The 21,137-nt window shown below is 37.0% G+C and overlaps 1 protein-coding gene and 1 long non-coding RNA gene across 7 annotated transcripts; one reads left to right on the top strand and one right to left on the bottom strand.

Moving 5' to 3' along the window:
• Positions 1-1,144: 1,144 nt before the first annotated feature.
• On the bottom strand, positions 1,145-20,729 carry LOC131190182 (heterogeneous nuclear ribonucleoprotein H-like). 6 transcript variants are annotated; one of them, XM_058167276.1, is made up of 14 exons: positions 20,625-20,729; positions 20,328-20,466; positions 9,421-9,555; positions 8,719-8,874; positions 8,409-8,552; positions 6,100-6,238; positions 5,072-5,250; positions 4,908-4,979; positions 4,718-4,830; positions 4,470-4,605; positions 4,024-4,107; positions 3,776-3,826; positions 2,444-2,536; positions 1,145-1,884 (listed from the first exon to the last, which is right to left on the bottom strand). In XM_058167276.1, exons 2-14 carry the CDS (start codon positions 20,374-20,376, stop codon positions 1,766-1,768), a joined length of 1,470 nt encoding a protein of 489 aa, XP_058023259.1. In that variant the 5' UTR covers positions 20,377-20,466; positions 20,625-20,729; the 3' UTR covers positions 1,145-1,765. The 6 variants fall into 6 exon arrangements, with proteins under 6 accessions (XP_058023259.1, XP_058023258.1, XP_058023254.1 ...); XM_058167275.1 differs by lacking the exons at positions 20,328-20,466; positions 20,625-20,729 and having other exon boundaries at positions 4,718-4,851; positions 9,421-9,557; XM_058167271.1 differs by lacking the exons at positions 8,409-8,552; positions 8,719-8,874; positions 9,421-9,555; positions 20,328-20,466; positions 20,625-20,729 and adding exons at positions 2,165-2,230; positions 7,606-7,749; positions 7,916-7,982 and having other exon boundaries at positions 4,718-4,851.
• Positions 10,884-16,378, top strand: LOC131190185 (uncharacterized). The gene is made up of 3 exons (XR_009153254.1): positions 10,884-11,041; positions 15,587-15,680; positions 16,277-16,378. It is a non-coding gene; the product is annotated as an uncharacterized LOC131190185 (long non-coding RNA).
• Positions 20,730-21,137: the final 408 nt, after the last annotated feature.

Genomic DNA, 21,137 nt, shown 5'->3' with positions numbered 1-21,137 from the left:
GAATACGCTTCGGATGCAATGAGTAAATCTAAACTCTACCGTGTGCTAAAATCCAATGCCCAAATAATGGTATTCCTTAGTTCAATCCTGCACTCGTTATTTGGCAAAGGTTCTCAATGCACCCACCCACAACTCTTGTAAACAATTGAGTATTACAACTACCGTTTGTATATTGCTGAAGAGAAATTGATAAAACTAGAAAAATCCCAGATTTACCAGACATTGTTTTTAACAGATAGCCATTCCTTTCTCCATCATTCAACATTTAACACACTGTATTGATAATCCTTGCTTACTGACAGTAATTGGGGCCAGGAATTCTTGATACCAAATGATGCAATTGTAAGGTACGTTATCATATAACCATGCCAATTTATGTTTATTCTATGAGTCCCAGTTGCCACTGTTAGGCTAATACCAAAGTCCCAGCTTCCCATGGTCATTTGATCTCCATTAACTTTGCTTGTCAGAAGCCAGCAGTGAAGATCACAACAGTGATCCCGACTGTACCCTATACAATGGCCGTAAGTACAAGGACCTGTTTTAAGTACTCATCATTCAGCATCACCATAACTCTGAACAGTTGGTGAATGAGCAAAGGTTAAATGAGTACCCATACATGTATTTCACAACCTGTGGGGACGCCCCATGAAATATTTATATTTCAAAATATTGTTAAAAGTTCCATGTCCTTTGTGCACTTATATTTTTTAACAGAAAATATATAAGTTTGCATCAAGTGGAAGGAGCTATGCACCAACATTTTATACAACATCTCTTACTTTAAAACAGCACAGTAATCATGTATTTTGGTACTCTTAAATGTTGATTTAAAAAAATACTGTGGGTAAAAATGTTTTACAAATTATAATCATCTGCTTTCCTTAAGCTATGCAAAACAATTTCATACACAAAGTATATTTCCTATTGATAATTAGTATACAATTATTGTTTTAGTAACATTTATTTTTCTATGCAGTTTCATTTTAACTGCCATTTATGACTAACTTGGCTAAGATACTTTCTTCATGATCTGATCTCAGTGTTGTTATGCTGGTTTAGCAGATTAAAAACTCTTGCAGCAAAATGCATGTGAAAATTGTTGCCAAGAAATGTAATGCTCACTTAAATCAAGAGATGTTCCCAGTTTTTAAAAGGAAGTTTTATTTGAACAAGTTTTACTTAGCGCAATACACCTAAAAATAAATCACAACACAATGAAAGATTAAACCAAGGTCTCAGATGTCATCTGAACACTAAGACCAAAATCCTAAAGGTAAGCTGTATTGCACCTCACATTTCCCTATTAACTTAAAAAGCTTAAATGTGCCTTACAAGATATTAAAAGAAAAAACTAGAACTAACATGCCAAAGGTTCACTTGAATTTCCAACACAGCTCCTATAACTTGTTTGTACAAAAAGCATGTTCCTGAACATGCACTGAAAACAGTGTTTGGTGTTATGTAGTATAAGAGCAACATTTAACATAATTGAAACAGCTTTAACCTAAATACACTTACTGCTCAAATACATTCCTACAACAAAAACTGGAAAAAGCTGAGAGTTGTTTAACAGGAACTTCTTTACTGGACTTACACCCTAGATGAATGTTTCAGCATATTCAAAAATACTGAACCTGAATGTTTTAAAATGATCCTGATTTCACTTACAAGTAAAGCATAAATCACAAGCTTGTATTGCAAAACTGTTAAACTTAGTTTTTTGTTTTCTTAAAAAAGTTGACAAAAAAAATCAGGTGACAAGTTACATTCCCCAGCCACCACTCATGTTGGACATGTTAGACATTCCAGCCATGCCATTCACCCCCATGGATGCACGATTACCACTGCTGTAGTAGCTGCTGTTCATTGCACTCTGGTTACCTAGAGCAGATAACATATTATACAATTTAGTACAAAAGTGCAGTGCTATTTCCAAGACAACATGCTCCTCCCAAGTTTCCCCTCTTATATCGCCTTGCATAATCCTGTACTATTAAAGACAAACTTCCTTCTATGTCATTGTATGTTTTAAGATGTCTATAAAGCCAACTGCAAACCAGTTTCCCAGATTTTTGCAAAACATAGAATAGAATAGAATCCTGGAATAGCTTCATGCCCTCCCTCTACTGCACAAAATAATACACATGACCACATTACATACCATGAGATGCCAGAACTAGTTTCATGTGGATTGGATCCAAATCTTGATCACTCGGCATTTGCCAAACTATTTTCAGATTTAAAAAAAAATCTATGCTCAATCAGTGGCTCTCCATTGATCTTGCTCCTCTAGATTTTGATGTTCTAAAGCTAAAACCAAATACTTGGACAAACTCAAAATATCTGCACTTGTTTGCTGAAGCATGACCCTCATATAAGTGGCTAAACAATTCAAATACAATTCTAAATAGTCTTCTAAAGATTAATAAAAACATCTTACCATATCCACTCATGCTGCTTTGACCACCGTAGCCTCCTCCATAACCCCCACTTAACTGCTGGTTAGCTGGACCACCATAACTGGATTGGCTTCCTTTAAAGTTAAGAATATGTATACTAATTACTATTACTAAATTTTATAGAAAGTATGAATTATAGTCCACCTAAACAAGATGTAATTCATTTGCCCAGATGTCTACATGAAATACTAAACTGTCTTCTCGTAGCAATTCTTTGTAAGCTGCCCAGAATCACTGAGAACGAAGTTGCGCAGCCATATAAGCTTTGTTAATTATTTTTATTCTCTTCCTTAACTGTCAGGGAAGGCCTCTCTGGACCAGCATTCAAATAACTTGCTTTTGTGGCTTCTAAATTCAATATTGCCAGCTAGTCAATTTGTAAGAAAAGTGATTTTATTGTTCTTTGATTAAATAGGACATTGTTTTTAGAAACATTACCTTCATCTCAAGTGAATTGGCTTAATATTAAATGGTGTCTGGAAATAAGATATTGACATGTGCTAGGGCTTCCCTTGCTAAAACACAAATTGTACTATATTTGACAGATGAAAGAAGGAAAATAAAAATCAACATCTGCTTATATCACCGATTCCACTACTTCTATTGCTTCTAATGCTGTAATCTACATCAAAATAGCAAATATACAAAATGTAGCTGATCATAGTTCTAATTGAAAGCTCACTTGTTTAATTTCTCTGCAAAACATTTTTGCAGTTGAAAATGTAGTTTCTAAATTCAGTACTGCCAGCTGGTTAATTTGTAAGGAAAGTGATTTTATTGTTCTTTATGAACTTTAGTTTTCTTAACATTATTTGGCAAAAAAAAAAATCATTCTGTAAAGTGCCATAAAAACAGCACACATACCCTTTTACATCAGATGAAATGACTAAGAATTTCCATAAGCAAACTCAGCATTTGAAATTGCTTCTATGCAGTACTGAAAAGTATATGCTGAAAATCAAATAGATCTAGGAATTTAATAGGACATTACTAAAATTAATATCTGCTGTAAGTAATAGCTGCTTATCTGCTATCAGGAATTAGTGGTTATATAAGCAGATGTCGATTTTTATTTTCCTTGTTTCATATGCCAAATATAGTACAATTTGTGTTTTATCATAATTTCTTAATTCAAAAAAGGAATTTTGAATAGCAACATTACTTCTCTTGTGATGAGTGGCAATATAAATTTGATAAATACCAACATTCCCCACTATTATTACCACTCCCCAATCTAGAACCATTCTTTGCTCCATTCATACACATACAATATTTAACTTAATTGTTCAAACGTATATCTAAAAGTTGCATACCTGCCAATGTGTTAGTGTTCCAATCTTGAACCACTCCTTCAGTTTCCTTGACTGTGATTTAAACAAAGCTGAATTTCAGTTTCAGATAATTTAGAACAAATAAGAACTACATAAAATCAGCCAGTTTTGTTAAATATCAGCAGCATTAATATGAAACTGCTTAATTGCTTAACACAAGCCGCCCTGAGTCTTCGGAGAAGGGCGGGATATAAATTCAAATTTAAAAAAACTGAATTGTTTACACCTACCCATTGCTCCCATCATTTGACTTCCATATGCACCACCACTTCCTCCAGCTGTAGAATTCAAAAAGAGTTCTACATATCGGTGTTCTGTAGAAATACAAAGACGACAATGCACTGAGCTCACACAAGATCATCAAATTTTCAATGAACACCTAAGTAACTTTAGATATTTCATTGCAAATATATTGTTCAATATTAAGAAATACAATAATTTGTTCAGCTATCTAATATTGATAGAAACAGTGTAATGCTGTAGATAAAGGGTGTCGAACCCAATCGCATCGTGGGTCATATCATGTGACGTACTGCAATGTATCAGGATGTTTTTTGCCTTTCCTGAGCCAGAGTGAGTGTAGCCTGTACCAGCCCAGTAGTGGCCTACACAGGCTGTATTCAGCCCGCTGGCCACCAATTTTACAGGCCTGCTGTAGATCAAGCATGCAACTTACGCATATTCGCTTTGTCTTTCGACATTGCAGCAACAGCATCTTCATGAGTAGCAAACTCAACATCTGCCTCTCCAGTGACTCTGCCATCAGGTCCAATTTCAATGTGTACTCTTACCGGATTAAGAGGCGAAAAGAACTAAATAATGAACATCATACAGAAGCTGTCAGTCCATGAAAAATTCTTATACATTAAAAATTGATTATTGTGATTCAGTTAATGGGACAAATCAATCAAAAAATCTACTTACATTATAAATATCATTCTCAGTAGCTCTGTAAGGTAATCCTCTCATATGTACACAATGACCAGTTGTACTTTGGAAAGTAGAGGATCCATCACCATATCTATGATCTGACATTCCTGCAGAGAGGAGAGTCCACTCTAAATCTTTTGTATGTATACTACGTTTCTTCACTACCCGTATAAAGAATACTTACCTCTTCCAAATCTATCAGATCCAAAGCCATAGCCATCATTATATCCATTGTAGTCATCATAGCCACCATAGCCTACAAACCATAATTCAACATTTATTGAAATGAACCAAACACTACACTCATTGTAGGAAATTTGTACAGTAAAAAAAGCTGTGCTTTCTTACCTCCACCGTAAGCACCACGTCTCATTCTTTCAAAACCACTGCCTCTGCCAAGGCTGTTATAGCCTCTTCCCACACCTGGCCGGTCATAAGGACCAGGCCGCTGCATGGCCATTAATTTGCGAGGAGGGTCATAATGAGTGCGCACTTCTGCTCTGCTACTCTTGAAGATTTCAATGTACCTAGAAGGTTTACATACATAAAAATAGTTCAGTTTTTTTTATAAATACACACACTAAATTACAAGAGATAACCCTGCAGCCTTGGAACTGACAATTTTTAGGCCAGTTTTTAGTAAGAATTATCCAAGGCTAATTTTAAAAAAATAGTTTGAAGTATGTGCTAATTAAGCTATCCCAACCTTAAGGGTTAATGATAGCCAATAGTCAAAATATGCTCTGGAGGGAAACATGTCCACTCAACAGGACCCATGTTTTGCTCATATGGCAATTGAGAGGAGGGTTAAAAAGCTAGCCTCCGCCAGAACTTTAACCCATCAATACATTACAATAAGCTTTATGTGCTCATAAGTCCTATGCGTTTGCATAGCAAATTAGCATAGGCAACAGATGCATGCTTTGATTAATTAGTCACAAAATTTAGAATAACCCTTTGTGACATTTTTGAAAGTTAATTCTTTTATGTGAAAATTACACAAGAAAATGTTACATCATTGTATAGAACAAGTTTAGTAATCACATTTTCTTATGGTAATAAAAGGCTATGTGTATTTAGAACTAGAGGCATAATTGGTGCTATTAAAGAAATGTAAAGCCATAATCTCTCAACTTCTGTATATAACTTTAAACTAAATCAGAATTAACAAGATAATGTGAAATAGGGAAGAGCAAAACAAGCACATCAGCCAGTCTGCATGTGAATTAAAAGAAAGTAATATTTATGAAAACAAAAGGAGGTGTTAGAATATGAAAGTATATATTGTAAAGTGAGCACTTAAGAAGAGAGAATATGGATTTAACAACAGTTTACCATAAGAAGAGCGACATATCCAACCAACCATCCATCCCCACCTGTGCCCTATTCTTTCCTTGTGTTTCTTTAGAGCCTTTTCAGCTATTTCCTGTGAAGCAAACTGCACGAAGGCCTCCCCCGTACTCCTCCCCTGGAAGTCCACCGGCAATGTTATCCCATTTGGCACGATTTCCAACCCTTCAACCCAAGGACAAATAACCCCAGTAGGGGGTAATATTAACATCACGAGCCCAATCAAGATTTTCTTATAGCTTTAAAAATATACCAGAAGTTATACTTTATATTTAGAATCAGTATACCGTAGTATTAACTCTATAACAGAAACATGGCAATATAAATGCAGCAAATATATCTTTCTTAACTTATCCTGCTTGTATAAAGCCACATTTCTGCAGCTTTAATAACAATATTCTCTCAAATTAATGCAGGATATGCTAAGAAAAGCAATAGTCCATTTTTATATAAAACAAATTAAATTTTTCAATTAAAATTAAAGCACAGCAAGAATAATTTTACAAATCAGAATACATAATTCAAAGATAGCTATGTAAAATATTTCACAGTTCTAAAATGACAATGATTGGTATATTATTTCAAGTAACTAAAAATGTAAACATTTTTAAGGTTTGTAGCAAGACCTTTAGAATAGACATTTTTCAATAAAATCTGAAGTTAATGCAAGTTGATCTCATATTTCAGAAATACATTTAAGATTTTTTGGACTACTGCGTGCATTCAGAACATTTAAATGTAAAGCTAATTTTTATATTTGTTTTACTCTTTTTGCTATATAAATGCATGAACTTTTAAGTCAATTTTATACAACTATAAAGACATTGCAAAACATGAAACCAGTCCTTTTTATAAACATAGAAAAATAATTTTATGTATTGATATTTAATGTCAGAAAATGTTCTATTTCTTATTTTAGAGTAGATAAATGTAGACAAAGTCTATGTGAAAAAGAAAAGATTTCAAAATATTCAGCTCTGCAAAGTAATGTATCTCTAGCACATAGCAGAGATTATATCAAATCAAAAATTTAATACAAATGTTTACACTACATATTATCTTCTTACTTCCCCATCCATCTCCCCTCCTCCCACATTGTAAACACTTCACCTGATTATAACTTCTGAAAAATCTTTTGATATTCCTTGATATTTTGATTGATATATTAACAATATCCAAAGTTGGGCACTATAACGTTTTCCACTCTTTCAGCCAATTTAAAAATCAACTGTTTAGAGACTCAGGTCAATTTTAACAAGCATTTAGAATACTTATCTTTGTGGAGTGGAACAATTAAAATAATTTTCTCTCCAATCTATCAACATCAAACAAGAACTGACGTTTTAGTAAATATTTCAAATAGTTCAAGTTTTTGTTTTTGAACACATAAAAGGAAGAACCATTCAATATTAAAAGTTTAATAAGCATGGTTATGGTTTACTTTATTACTAAATTAATACTTGGCATTATTTCAGAACCACTAAATTCTAATCTTTACCCATACTTACAGCTAGGACTTATACCCCACATACCTGAGAAAAACTGAACAATTTCTTCCTTGCTACAACCAAATGGAAGTCCTCTAAGACGTACAAAACCATCATTAGCAGTATCAGGGCTGTTAGGACCAGTATGCTTCAGAACCCAATCCATTTCAACGTTGTTTGACTTGAAGACTGCAAGAGGCACTTAGAATTAATGAATTCTGGAATCTGGCATAAAAAGGCTAATGCACGACAATCATTTGGAGAACAGGATCACATTTATATACACAAAAAATACTCATGCATCTAAATTCCACCCAAAATAACTGATCAGTTACTAGGTCAATTTAATCCAAACCTTCAACATATCTGTGTCCCATTGTTTCTCTGTCTTTTTTCAATGCCAATTTCACATCTTCACCTGATTATAACTTCTGAAAAATCTTTTGATATTCCTTGATATTTTGATTGATATATTAACAATATCCAAAGTTGGGCACTATAACGTTTTCCACTCTTTCAGCCAATTTAAAAATCAACTGTTTAATTAAGTAGAGACTCAGGTCAATTTTAACAAGCATTTAGAATACTTGTCTTTGTGGAGTGGAACAATTAAAATAATTTTCTCTCCAATCTATCAACATCAAACAAGAACTGACGTTTTAGTAAATATTTCAAATAGTTCAAGTTTTTGTTTTTGAACACATAAAAGGAAGAACCATTCAATATTAAAAGTTTAATAAGCATGGTTATGGTTTACTTTATTACTAAATTAATACTTGGCATTATTTCAGAACCACTAAATTCTAATCTTTACCCATACTTACAGCTAGGACTTATACCCCACATACCTGAGAAAAACTGAACAATTTCTTCCTTGCTACAACCAAATGGAAGTCCTCTAAGACGTACAAAACCATCATTAGCAGTATCAGGGCTGTTAGGACCAGTATGCTTCAGAACCCAATCCATTTCAACGTTGTTTGACTTGAAGACTGCAAGAGGCACTTAGAATTAATGAATTCTGGAATCTGGCATAAAAAGGCTAATGCACGACAATCATTTGGAGAACAGGATCACATTTATATACACAAAAAATACTCATGCATCTAAATTCCACCCAAAATAACTGATCAGTTACTAGGTCAATTTAATCCAAACCTTCAACATATCTGTGTCCCATTGTTTCTCTGTCTTTTTTCAATGCCAATTTCACATCTTCTTCTGTTTCTAATTCAACAAATGCTTCTCCACTTGGTCTTCCTTCTCTTGTGTAGATAAAACGGACCCCTGAAGATCCATTTAATATTTTGCATTCTAAGAAAAAGTGGAGTGAGTTAAATACACAAGGAGACTTCTAGTAAAAGTCAAATGTATACAACAGTGCTTAAGGCTATTATCCAAACCATAAAACTGGAAACAAAATTAAGCAAAGAAAATTATTGTCAAACAATTCTGAAATAGGAAGAGGAAAAGATACCACCTACAGTATATATTACAGGCTATATAAAGAACAAATAATTAACAATTTAAGCCGATGAGGAAATGATTCTAATTAACAAGGTAATAGGCACAACCCATTAATCACCAAGTGCATTGCTATCAATAAGATTATATTCTCGAAACAGGAATTTCCTTCTCACCAAGGGAGGTATACTCAGAACCACAATTCTCTTGCTTCCCTAAAATAATGTCACCATTCAACATAATGCAATATTATACAACGAAAAAGGAGTATTTCACATTTTACCTAATCTGAAAAGAAAAAACTCCCCATAAAACTCGGTCCCGGAAATACCAAGCTGTTCCGGGAAAAAGAAAGCTTTATTGTACGGTTTAGCCAGGAGAAGACAGAAAACTTACCAGAGAAAAATCTTTGCACTTCATCTGCAGAGCAGGACCAGGGCAATCCCCGCACTTTTACGACATAACCATCACCTCCTTCCGTGTTCAACATCATGCCAGATGTGAGGGTGGTCTCAGTTTCACCTTCTGTTGCTAGGGGCAGACAAAAAACGTCGCCACACTGAGTGGGGTAGAAATTTCGCAACCCGGCCCATATAACGCCCCCCAGACTTCGCGTTTGCCCATCTCCGCTTTTCCAATGCCTACCCCACGTACACATGGCGACCGATATCCTCGTCCAGGACACTGGAGACGGTTTGAAGAGTCACTTCACCTCTCCAAACACAGAAAGCCGGGCGGCTGTAGCGGTACGCGCTGCGTTCTTAGGAAATGGCGGCGAACGAGTAATGCGTTTCCGCTCGGCCAGGCCCTAGTGCCGCTTTCACCTCAAAAAACGCGCTTCGACTGCTGCTAGTAACCTGAAGAGAACAACCGGCTGAAGAGATGGATCCCAAATTCGGAAGTCCTTCGAACTAGTCTGCAACCAACAAATTACTAAACTAAAAGTAAGCTCACCTTCTTCTAAGTCGGCCGCGGCGTGGCTGAAAATGGAGCCCAAAACGCACGCGCGTACATTACCACCCATAGTGCGCATGCGTCGTGAAGGTTGTTTCTTCCCCTCCCCCCTCCATCTTTAAGCACCGCCCCACCCTCTACAGCACAAATCCGAAGTCGATTTTGCCTGAGAAAGAAGGCCCTACTGAATAGAATTCGAAATCAAACTTCCCCGGAATTAAACTAGAGTCGCCTTCACCTTATTTGAAGCATATACTCGTCCTTGCAACCATCCTCGTTCCCACTGCGAGGAGGCTGCCGGACAGGGGAAAAAACTACTCGCGCAGCTCTGAGGACAAAGCCCGCCAGGTTTTTATCCTGTCACCGAAACTCAAATTTTGTACTCTCCGCTGCTCAATCAACAAACGCATCCACGGCCTTTCATCAAAGCTGCGTTTAGTCTTTTCTTTTAACCTTAGCTTAAAGCAAGTTTTAACACATTTGAGCCCATCGCTAACTTCTCAGAATAGGAAAGTGTCAATCGCGAGACTTCGCAACTACGTTCACACACAAAAAAGGCCACTAAGCACGTGCAACAAATTTTAGACTTTCAAGTACCTCTAACACTGCGCTCAAAACGTAGCCTATACGCCCATATACGGCGTATATAGAAGACTAGACTTTTGATCCTTAGAGAAAAATTGCGAAAGTACATAGAAACGGGGGGAAAAATGGCGGCTCTATAAAACGACACTCTTGAGAGATGGGCGGCGACTTGAAGTTTACTCAAATCCGCATCTAAGATCCGGTGACGGGTGAGACGCTAAGAAAGCGGGAACCGAAGGCAAAAAGTTCTCTGTAGCCAAAACAAGGAGGGGTTGGCTGCGCCGTTAGAGATTGGCCCAGTAGAAGCGGTATTCTTGAAGGTGAAGGAGGCGCGAGAGAAACCCATTTGCGGTTCCGATCAGCGGACAAAGGCCTTAATCATGTATCCTCCCGCCAAACGACCCTGCCCGAGCCTTAACTCACTGAATTACAGCTTTCAAAAACGCTTGAAAAAAAGCCTCAATTGCGTGAAGTATAGGTAAGTAGCTTCGCGCCTTATAATAGCGGTTACGATCTTCTAGGCCAAACAACAATATATCTATTTATTTATTAGCTAATCCTGCAAATGAAGTCCCGCAACATAGAACCAAGAAATATTTCTTCTTGAGAGCCAGACTAATTGTTCTGTTAAGAACTTGAGCATCACAATTCTTCCCCACCTTAAGGTAAAGGTAAAGGTTCCCCTCGCACATACGTGCTAGTCGTTGCCGACTCTAGGGGGCGGTGCTCATCTCCGTTTCAAAGCCGAAGAGCCAGCGCTGTCCGAACACATCTCCGTTATTTATTATTTATTTATTTATTATGTTATTATTTCTTAATAACAGGTCACAAATTAATTCAAAAAAATCAAGGAAAAATTTAAAGCTTTTTATACTGTAAATTGCCCATATTGTCTTCCACCCCAACTTCCACACAAGCTGCATTGCAATTACAATATTAACCTCTTGGAAACTGCTAATTCTCATTGCCAATTTTAAATTCAATCTTAGCAATTTTCAAGACTCAGATTTTTAGAAAACAGTCATGTACCAGAAAATCCTATTACCTTGTACATTATATTTGCTGTATAGCTAAATATAAATGACATCCTTTTACACAGTTGCAGTTGTCCATAGTTAACGATCTATGGAGATTCATAGGTCATGGTTATCCCAAAGGTACTTTTTCAAAAGGCAATTGGACTTTGTTTTTCCTTGAAGGCATTTTGCTTTTCATCCAAGAAGAAAAACCACATTTGGGACTACAGTTGTCTACTTATTAAAACATTATGATGAATTGGAAATAATTTCTGAACCAGCTGCTAAGTGGTGAACATTCAAATACCTGAAATTGAATATCAAGAAACTTTTGACTGAAATGAGAGAATGGGACTAAAGATCAGTTCCTAAAATTCAAACCAACCTGAATTATTTCAGGATTAGGCATTGACACATATGAATTGCCCAAGTCTATAGATTTAATAATTTAAGTAATTTTATCTAGCACCTTAACATTGCACATATTTTGTTTCATATAACTTAGCAGAAACAGGTTTTAATTTTGCTATATGTATGTTTGCAAGTCTCCTTGGTAAGGTTTTTCAAAAGTGATTTTCCCATTGGTTCTTTCTAGAGTTGAGGGGGAATGACTGGACACTGTTAGCTCTGTGCCCAAGGCCAAATTAGAATCATGGTCTCCCTGTTTCTAGTCTGGTGCCTTAACCACTATACCCAACTGACTCTCTACTTCAGAAATAGTTTTGCTAAATACCAGCATGAAGTCCAATCCATCTGGAAGGATTGGTTCAACAAGCATGATCTTCAGCAGATTGATTTCTCACTTATTTCTCAGTTATTATTTTTATAAATAACTTAAAAGCAGAAAACATAGCAAACACATATTCCTTCTGTTTTCCCCACAATAACCATCCTGTGAAGTGGTTGGGCTGAGAAAGAAACTGACTGATCCAAAGTCACCCAGCTGGCTGTCATAGCTAAGGCTTGATTTGAACTCATGGTTTCCTGCTCTCTAGCTTGGTGCCTTAACCACCAGACCAAACATTTACTTGAATTGACACAGGGAGAAATCTAAAAAGTATACTTTAATATTACAATATAAACTTACATCTAGATCTATTACATCTATTGACTTTAGGTTATGTGTTTGCTCTCAACTCATTTTAATCAAAAGACACCACTGAAACAGTGGCAATTTATCAGGACTGGCTTTCCTGGCTATTGAAACGGTTTTGAGGGAATAATCTATCTCATAATATACTCCTGAGATATGTTTCTTTCTGCCAAAACTGGTTATGATTCTAAATATGTTATTGATATCAAATTGAGATTACAGCCATATGTAGATAATATAGATTACACAATCTGATGACAACTGAAAGATTTAAGCAAACTTTCAGATTTCCTCTTACAAGCTCTTGAAGTTAGATCTTTCAAAAGTATATACAAACCAGAATATGTAACACTGGCAGAGATCCCATTGAGGCACAAAGTTAGGATCATATATTCTCTCAATCTATATGCAGCCACTTCCCAAAACCAGAAAACAAAATCATTGAATATACCGGTATGCATAGCACGTTTTGATTTCGCCACCTACTATATCTACCTGTGTTTATATATAGATCATAACCATCTTTCGATTTAAAGTTGTTTGGAGAGTGGGGGCAGGATACAAATGTAATTTAAAATATGTGCTCCCTAGCCAAGTATTTTGTTTCCCCTTTCTATCTCATTAAATTATAATTTGGTGTTAACCTTTATGGAGATTGTATCCTGACCTTCATACCGAATTCCAAATCACCATCTTGCTACAGCAACAGATTTTCTTAATTCAACTGATACACATTTAGAGAATATCTTAATTTTAGTTATATAGGCAAAAAATCGAGTATTGCTTACAGCAATTGGGAGTCCTGACAAGTCTAAACCCTAGACTCAAGTCTTTTGGTGGTTCTGATGTCAAGATTCCATATACTGTACATACTCACTGTTGCCAAGAAACAACAATGGAGACTCAGTTAAGAGATTCTGATGTTGATTTAAACATTGAAAGTAAAATATTGCTATTAAAATGGAAATTTCAATACTTAGCCTAGTTTGACACTATTATCTGTAGTAGATGTTAAATGCCAAGATACTTACAATCTATTCACTGATCTAATTAATTAAGTATTAAGATTGCAATTCTAAATTATACTTAAGCAAATTCATCCACAATTCAATTAGATCCTATTTTCAAATGTACATACTTTATCCCAAAGGATAAAGAGGCAACTGGATTTTCTGGTTTTTCTTTGAAGACATTTCACTTCTCATCCAAGAAGTTTCTTCAATTTTAACTGGATATTGGGGAATGGAAGGATTTATATTCCTTGCAGACAGCTGGACATTTGCATTTTTTAGAGCAGCGGTCACCAAGTGGTGGTCCATGGACCATTGGTGGTCCGTGAGAAAATGTTGGTGGTCCACAGAAAAATTATTTGCATTTTTTATATTGCATTAAATCAGGGGTGGTGGCAAAGAGCCAGAGGGCCTCATTCCAGTGGGACCGCATCATGGCCTGGAATTGGCTGACCATCTCAGCCCACTGAGCCTCCAGGCGCCTGTACCTGACCTCACACTTCCACAGTTCTTCCCTCTGTTTGGAAAGCCTATGCTCCTAGTCCTCAGGTGCTTCTGCTGAGCCTCCTTCTCAGCTAGATCCAATTTGAACTGAGCTGTTTTGCTAATTCTTTCTCATAGTGGCTGCTTAGCTCCAACAACTGCTTCCTGTTAGGGCCCTGAGGAGCCCGGGCGGGCAGGAGCGGAGTGTGTGGGACAGGCAAGTAAAGGCTGGTGAGTTGTCCCTTGACATGAGTGACATTGAGTTGGCCACACCCACCCAGTCACATGACCACCTAGCCACGCCCACCCAGCCGGTGATTAGGAAGATCATATTAGTGGTCCGCGGGATTTAAAATTATGAATTTAGTGATCCCTGAGGTCCACGCAGGACGCGGTGGCTCAGGGGCTAGGACGTTGAGCTTGTCGATCGAAAGGTCGGCAGCTCAGCAGTTTGAATCCCTAGTGCTGCTGTGTAACGGGGTGAGCTCCCTTTACTTGTCCCAGCTTCTGCCAACCTAGCAGTTTTGAAAGCACGTAAAAATGCAAGTAGAAAAAAATAGGGACCACCTTTGGTGGGAAGGTAACAGCGTTCCGTGCGCCTTTGGTGTTGAGTCATGCCGGCCACATGACCACAGAGACGTCTTCGGACAGCACTGGCTCATCGGCTTTGAAACTGAGATGAGCACCACCCCCTAGAGTCGGCAACGACTAGCACGTATGTGCGAGGGGAACCTTTACCTTTACCATGATCCGAAAGGTTGGGGACCCATTTTAAAGAGTTGTTGAAGCCACTTGGAGTTTTGTCCATTTCCTCAGGATCACCTGAGTAGTAGTGCAAATGGGTGTGGAACCTTATTGGAACTGCTGAAATGACTATGTTCCTGTGGTCTGCAGGAATCATTTTTGTTTCAGTTTGAGATGCAGACAACACAGACTCATCGCAATAACCTGCGCCTGTGTTCAAAAGTGAAGGGACACAGGGCAGAAAACTTCCTGCAGAAAGCACAGCTCCACAACCTGTCGTTTCAACAATTCCAAGAAGGCTCCATACCCATTTGCATTACTCGGGTAACCCTGAAGATACAGATAAACCTCCAAGTGGACCCTCTAAAAGAATGCAAATAACCAACTGCCTGCAAGGAATATAAATCCTTCCATTCCTCACCATCCAGTCAAAACTGAAGAAGCTTCTTGGATGAGAAGCGAAACGTCTTCAAAGAAAAATCAGAAAGTCCAGTTGCCTCTTGAAAAAGCATCTTTGGGACAACCATAACTGAAAATCTCAAGATATAAATGCTTATATTAGGCTCTACATAAGTAGAAAGATGTAAAATGTAGGGAAGAATTAGAATTAGATGTACTTGAAGCATTTGCAAAGCATTTATTTAGTATATTTTCTATTCTCTGTTTTTAAAATACAGAAATGCATGAAGTCACTATAGCATAAAGGGAGAGAAGAAAAGGAATATCTGGAAAACCTTCACATGAAATCTGGATATATGAGAGGACAATGAGGTATGTATTTCTTGCTATGTAAGGCATTTTTTTAATGCTAGAGAAGAAAATAAATTTAACAATCCTTCAGAGAAGAATGTAATCATGTATTTGAATATTTCATATTCAAGGTTAGCTCTCAATGCCACTTTGTAAAGAATATAAATGATATAATACAGTGCCATAAATGCTTACATGAATCTTTAAAGATTCAAGAACAGATGCATTCGTGGTTATAACAGGAGATCTTAGCAATGTCTGGTTGAATTTTAATCAAGCTTAAGAATTCAGTGTATGCAAAACTCTTCAAGGCTATGGCAATTTTAAGACAAAAAGTAAAATATGGACACAAGAAATATTTTCTAATTCTAATTTAAGTTTCCGAAAACTACGAATTCTATGAATATTTATAAAGAATGAAACATGTAGAAATACATTTTACTTAAAGGGTTCTGGAAAAAGTTCCAATATCATGAAAATGAGGCAAGTACTACTACACACACTTAAAAGACATGAAAAATATATTAAAATATTCATCTGAGACAATGCAATCCTAGTTATTAATTGAAACAATTAATTGAACTCCAAGTGAAATACAATCTAATTTTCTTTTGCAGAATGGATTCTGATAATCTGAAAGACATACTCATTTTGGTCTTAGATGTGAATGAAAATTTCAGAAATGATGCAATAAAAGAATACCAATTAGAATAAGTAAACATTATTTCTCCTGTCATTTTTAAACTCATTACTAGGGGTTCAGTTCATAACTCTGTAGTGTGTACCTATTCTTGAAATAGATTTGTTTATCAGGCCATGTTAAAATACATCTCATTTTGAAGCATAACGATACAGGAATAACCATAATAAATCAGTTATATTTTGTAGCCAAAGAAACTTCAAATATCTCAAGGCACTTCATCTTTTTCATTTTTATATTATTACCAAATTCTTCTGTTTATAATCTGCACTATGTTTTAATTATATTCCAAATTTTCATGAGTACCTTGCCCACTATCTCCATTTAAATAGAGACTTGTTTATAAATGTATCTATATGACCAATAGTAAGCAGATGCTTTAGAGGGCAGTTCTTAGGAATTCCATGCAATTTGCAATGTTGGCTAATACTTCTAGGTCCAAAGTGGAGGAAACCATCTTATGTCTTCTATAACAGTTGTCTTTTACATAGAGATATATTAACAAACTTAATTTTTTATTGCAAACACACAATGCAATATTAAAGTATATTACTGAAAATGTAAGGATAAGTGTTTCTACTTCTCTTGTAGATGTAGTTCAAAAACAAAACAAAAGCATACTTATTATAATATGAGACCAGTTAGCCAACTAAAGAAGGCCCAGAACACACTTTTGAATAGATTTCCTTATCTGACCAATCAGTCAAACCGGCTACTGGCTACTAAACAGTCAACTGGCTATTAAATACCCTCAATATTCATTAATAAGTTTCCAATATTTTGGCTTGAGTACCTTTGTTTTCACAAGATCAAGGCTTTTTTGACTCCTTAGCAAATGAAGATATTGTTCAGAGAACACACTAAGAAAACTATTATTTGTCTAATGAGCACAAACTACTACACTAATAATAGATTTCAACATGCACAATATTTTCAGCGAATAAATCCAATTATTACCATTTTATATGTACTTTAATTTCAATAAAGATTTGTTAAGTACAACATCTTTACCTTTTTCATTAGGGCCAATCTGACAAATTTGTTTTGTAATTAATGTCACAAGTATACAATCAGCCATATTAATTCTATATTGTTTGTCAACTTTAAGAAGTTGAGGAAGACAATTTCTCAGAAGGAAAAAAATGAACTAATCCAGTATACCATTAAAGCATATTTAATTTAAATTCACAGATTTGTTCATCAGTAACAGTTGTGGTTTATTATTGATTTACAACATATGTACTTGTCCATAGAGGCTTAATGTTATGCTCAAACCAGGCTGCTGTGGTTTATATAAAGAACCAAAGTTAAAATTCTAACTCGGCAGAGATTCTTACAATTGATTAATGCAGCTCACTGCACTAATTAAATTGTAACAGCACAGCTCTTCTTCACATTTAGCCTCTACTATAGCATTCTTAATCCTTAAGACAATGGAAACTTTTGCAATATGCATTAAGAAAACTTCAAATATCTCAAGGCACTTCATCTTTTTCATTTTTATATTATTACCAAATTCTTCTGTTTATAATCTGCACTATGTTTTAATTATATTCCAAATTTTCATGAGTACCTTGCCCACTATCTCCATTTAAATAGAGACTTGTTTATAAATGTATCTATATGACCAATAGTAAGCAGATGCTTTAGAGGGCAGTTCTTAGGAATTCCATGCAATTTGCAATGTTGGCTAATACTTCTAGGTCCAAAGTGGAGGAAACCATCTTATGTCTTCTATAACAGTTGTCTTTTACATAGAGATATATTAACAAACTTAATTTTTTATTGCAAACACACAATGCAATATTAAAGTATATTACTGAAAATGTAAGGATAAGTGTTTCTACTTCTCTTGTAGATGTAGTTCAAAAACAAAACAAAAGCATACTTATTATAATATGAGACCAGTTAGCCAACTAAAGAAGGCCCAGAACACACTTTTGAATAGATTTCCTTATCTGACCAATCAGTCAAACAGGCTATTGGCTACTAAACAGTCAACTGGCTATTAAATACCCTCAATATTCATTAATAAGTTTCAAATATTTTGGCTTGAGTACCTTTGTTTTCACAAGATCAAGGCTTTTTTGACTCCTTAGCAAATGAAGATATTGTTCAGAGAACACACTAAGAAAACTATTATTTGTCTAATGAGCACAAACTACTACACTAATAATAGATTTCAACATGCACAATATTTTCAGCGAATAAATCCAATTATTACCATTTTATATGTACTTTAATTTCAATAAAGATTTGTTAAGTACAACATCTTTACCTTTTTCATTAGGGCCAATCTGACAAATTTGTTTTGTAATTAATGTCACAAGTATACAATCAGCCATATTAATTCTATAGTTTGTCAACTTTAAGAAGTTGAGGAAGACAATTTCTCAGAAGGAAAAAATGAACTAATCCAGTATACCATTAAAGCATATTTAATTTAAATTCACAGATTTGTTCATCAGTAACAGTTGTGGTTTATTATTGATTTACAACATATGTACTTGTCCATAGAGGCTTAATGTTATGCTCAAACCAGGCTGCTGTGGTTTATATAAAGAACCAAAGTTAAAATTCTAACTCGGCAGAGATTCTTACAATTGATTAATGCAGCTCACTGCACTAATTAAATTGTAACAGCACAGCTCTTCTTCACATTTAGCCTCTACTATAGCATTCTTAATCCTTAAGACAATGGAAACTTTTGCAATATGCATTAAGAAAACTTCTTAAATTACCCCAAAACTGCACTTTGTAGTACTTTTAATATACTTAAAATAGTAAAGTTAGCAATTGAAGTATTGTAATTCTCATTTGGAATTTGATAAATGTTGATTAATGTAGTAGAAATAGAATCAAGCTCTATTTCAGAGGTGGGAAACTATGGCCCTTTTATGACTTGTGGACTTCAACTCCATGGTTGGCTCAGGAATTCTGGGAGTTGAAGTGCACAAGTCATAAAAGGGCCATAATTCCCCACCCCTGCTCTATTAAGAGCTTTAAAATAAAGGACTCCTTCTTGACATTAATTTGTACGTTTTCTTACACAAGAACCTCGTTTTCCACAACAAACAATTAGCTTTAATGACAATGTGGTTGCTCTCAAAACCATCTGCTGGGAGACTAGTGAGCTTCCTTATACAGCTGGCTGGTCAGGTGAGAGCAGCCCCCTGGGCTAGACGCTGCAAGAGTCCAGCATTGCTTACGAGGGAGTCCCACGATTCCGTCTTTTTATCATTCCATCATTACTATCATTACAGGGCCTAATTACGAACAGGGCAGTTCGTGGGAAGAGCAAAGCTTTCGTTTCTTTGGGCGACACGATACATGAGAAGGCCGCTCAAAACAGAGCTCGACCGAAGGGGCGTTATATTGCGCAGTGGGGCGAGGGTAGATCAGAGCGAGATCCGTTCGCTCGGTTTTGTTATTGCCGTCGGTCACGTGTCCCGTTGCCTTCCATTTCGGGGATTTCCAACCTAACCATTGCAGACCTTCCCTCCGTCCAGAGATCCTTTACCTCCTCCCTCTTTTTACTACATTCCGGTAGGGAACAGAAGGCCGAATCAACCCTAGCCGCCACTTCCTCGCTGCAGCCGGCCAGTCGAGACGTGAGGGGCGCCTCGAGGAAACACCCACGACAATGGCGGAGGCAGGACGTGGTCAAAAGAAAGGCGGGGGAAGGGAAGGAATAGGCGCTCAGGATAACTGGGAGGGAAGCACCACCACCCCCTGCTTTCTTTAAAAAACCACGCGGGACAATTCACCGACGCGAGGAGGGAATCCCTTTCGCCGGCCGCGTGTTTGGGGAATGAGACTTACACCGGGCCGAAGTGTGTGAAGCGAGGCCCCTCCCCCTCCCCGATCTGCGCCAACGCACGAAAACCCGCAGCAACGGCCTCAACCGTCGCTAGGCCGCAGATTCCTCCCTCCTTCCCTCCCTCCGTAGCTCAGCGGCGCCCTCTCACCAAGGCCGGGGATTTCTGGGCCAGTCTCCTCGGTGTGACACGGATCCATCGCTTTCTCTCGTTGTTTCTCTTCTGCTTTGCGGCCGGGGACGATCAAGGAGGATGCGAAGGGCGACGAATAAATCAGTCAAGTGGGATGCTAAAACAATACCCGGAAGGTATGAAGCGGTTAAATCAACGGCGCCGCTACCGCGGCTTTCTGGGAAAGGCTCGGTTTCGACCGCCGAAGTTACCTCCGCCCCCCCACCTCACAACCTCCGAAGGCCGCCCCCGAGCGCCCTTCGCCCCGCCACTCACCGAGCGTCCGCGCAGCTGCTCTCCGCCTCTATAAATAACTCGTTCCCCCACTTGTAGGCTTGTGACATCAGATTAAATAACCCCTCCCCACGCCCGTCCTCTGCAGCCAACCAATCGCCTGGTTACAAAGGCACCATTTTCACCCACTCTTTCTTCCCTTTAAAGTCCCAGGGTCTTTGTATTTGGGCGCTGGAAAACCACAAGGGGAGCCGGAAAGGGGGTGGGCGCCAATAGTTTGGTTTCAGAAGGCCACGATAGACAACCCCTGTAGGAATCTCTCCGGAGAGGGAAGGAATTCTGACTAAATTCCAAAAGGCTGCCATGCAAATAAAACGTCTTGAGGATGAAACTACGAGCTTTGTCTCCTTTCATATTTTCCTGGAAAATTTATATTCAAAAAAATATTGTCTTCTCTGGTGCATACCTTTAGTCTGTTTCTTCAAATTCACTTTATTTATTTAATGTCATAACAGTATATATAAACATTAACATGAAATAACTATATAATATATA

This window comes from Ahaetulla prasina, chromosome 2 (genome assembly GCF_028640845.1).
Source record: "Ahaetulla prasina isolate Xishuangbanna chromosome 2, ASM2864084v1, whole genome shotgun sequence".
Lineage (NCBI taxonomy): Eukaryota > Metazoa > Chordata > Lepidosauria > Squamata > Colubridae > Ahaetulla > Ahaetulla prasina.
The sequence above is the reverse complement of the archived record's forward strand: the minus strand, read 5'-3'. Positions and strand labels throughout refer to the sequence as shown.

Coding starts and splice junctions, on each gene's coding strand:
- LOC131190182 (XM_058167276.1), bottom strand. CDS start 20,376: ATGGATCCGTGTCACACCGAGGAGACTGGCCCAGAAATCCCCGGCCTT. Junction 6,239..8,408: donor AATTGTTCAGTTTTTCTCAG/GTATGTGGGGTA, acceptor CTTGGGTTGAAG/GGTTGGAAATCGTGCCAAAT. Junction 1,885..2,443: donor AAGCAGCATGAGTGGATATG/GTAAGATGTTTT, acceptor TATCTGCTCTAG/GTAACCAGAGTGCAATGAAC.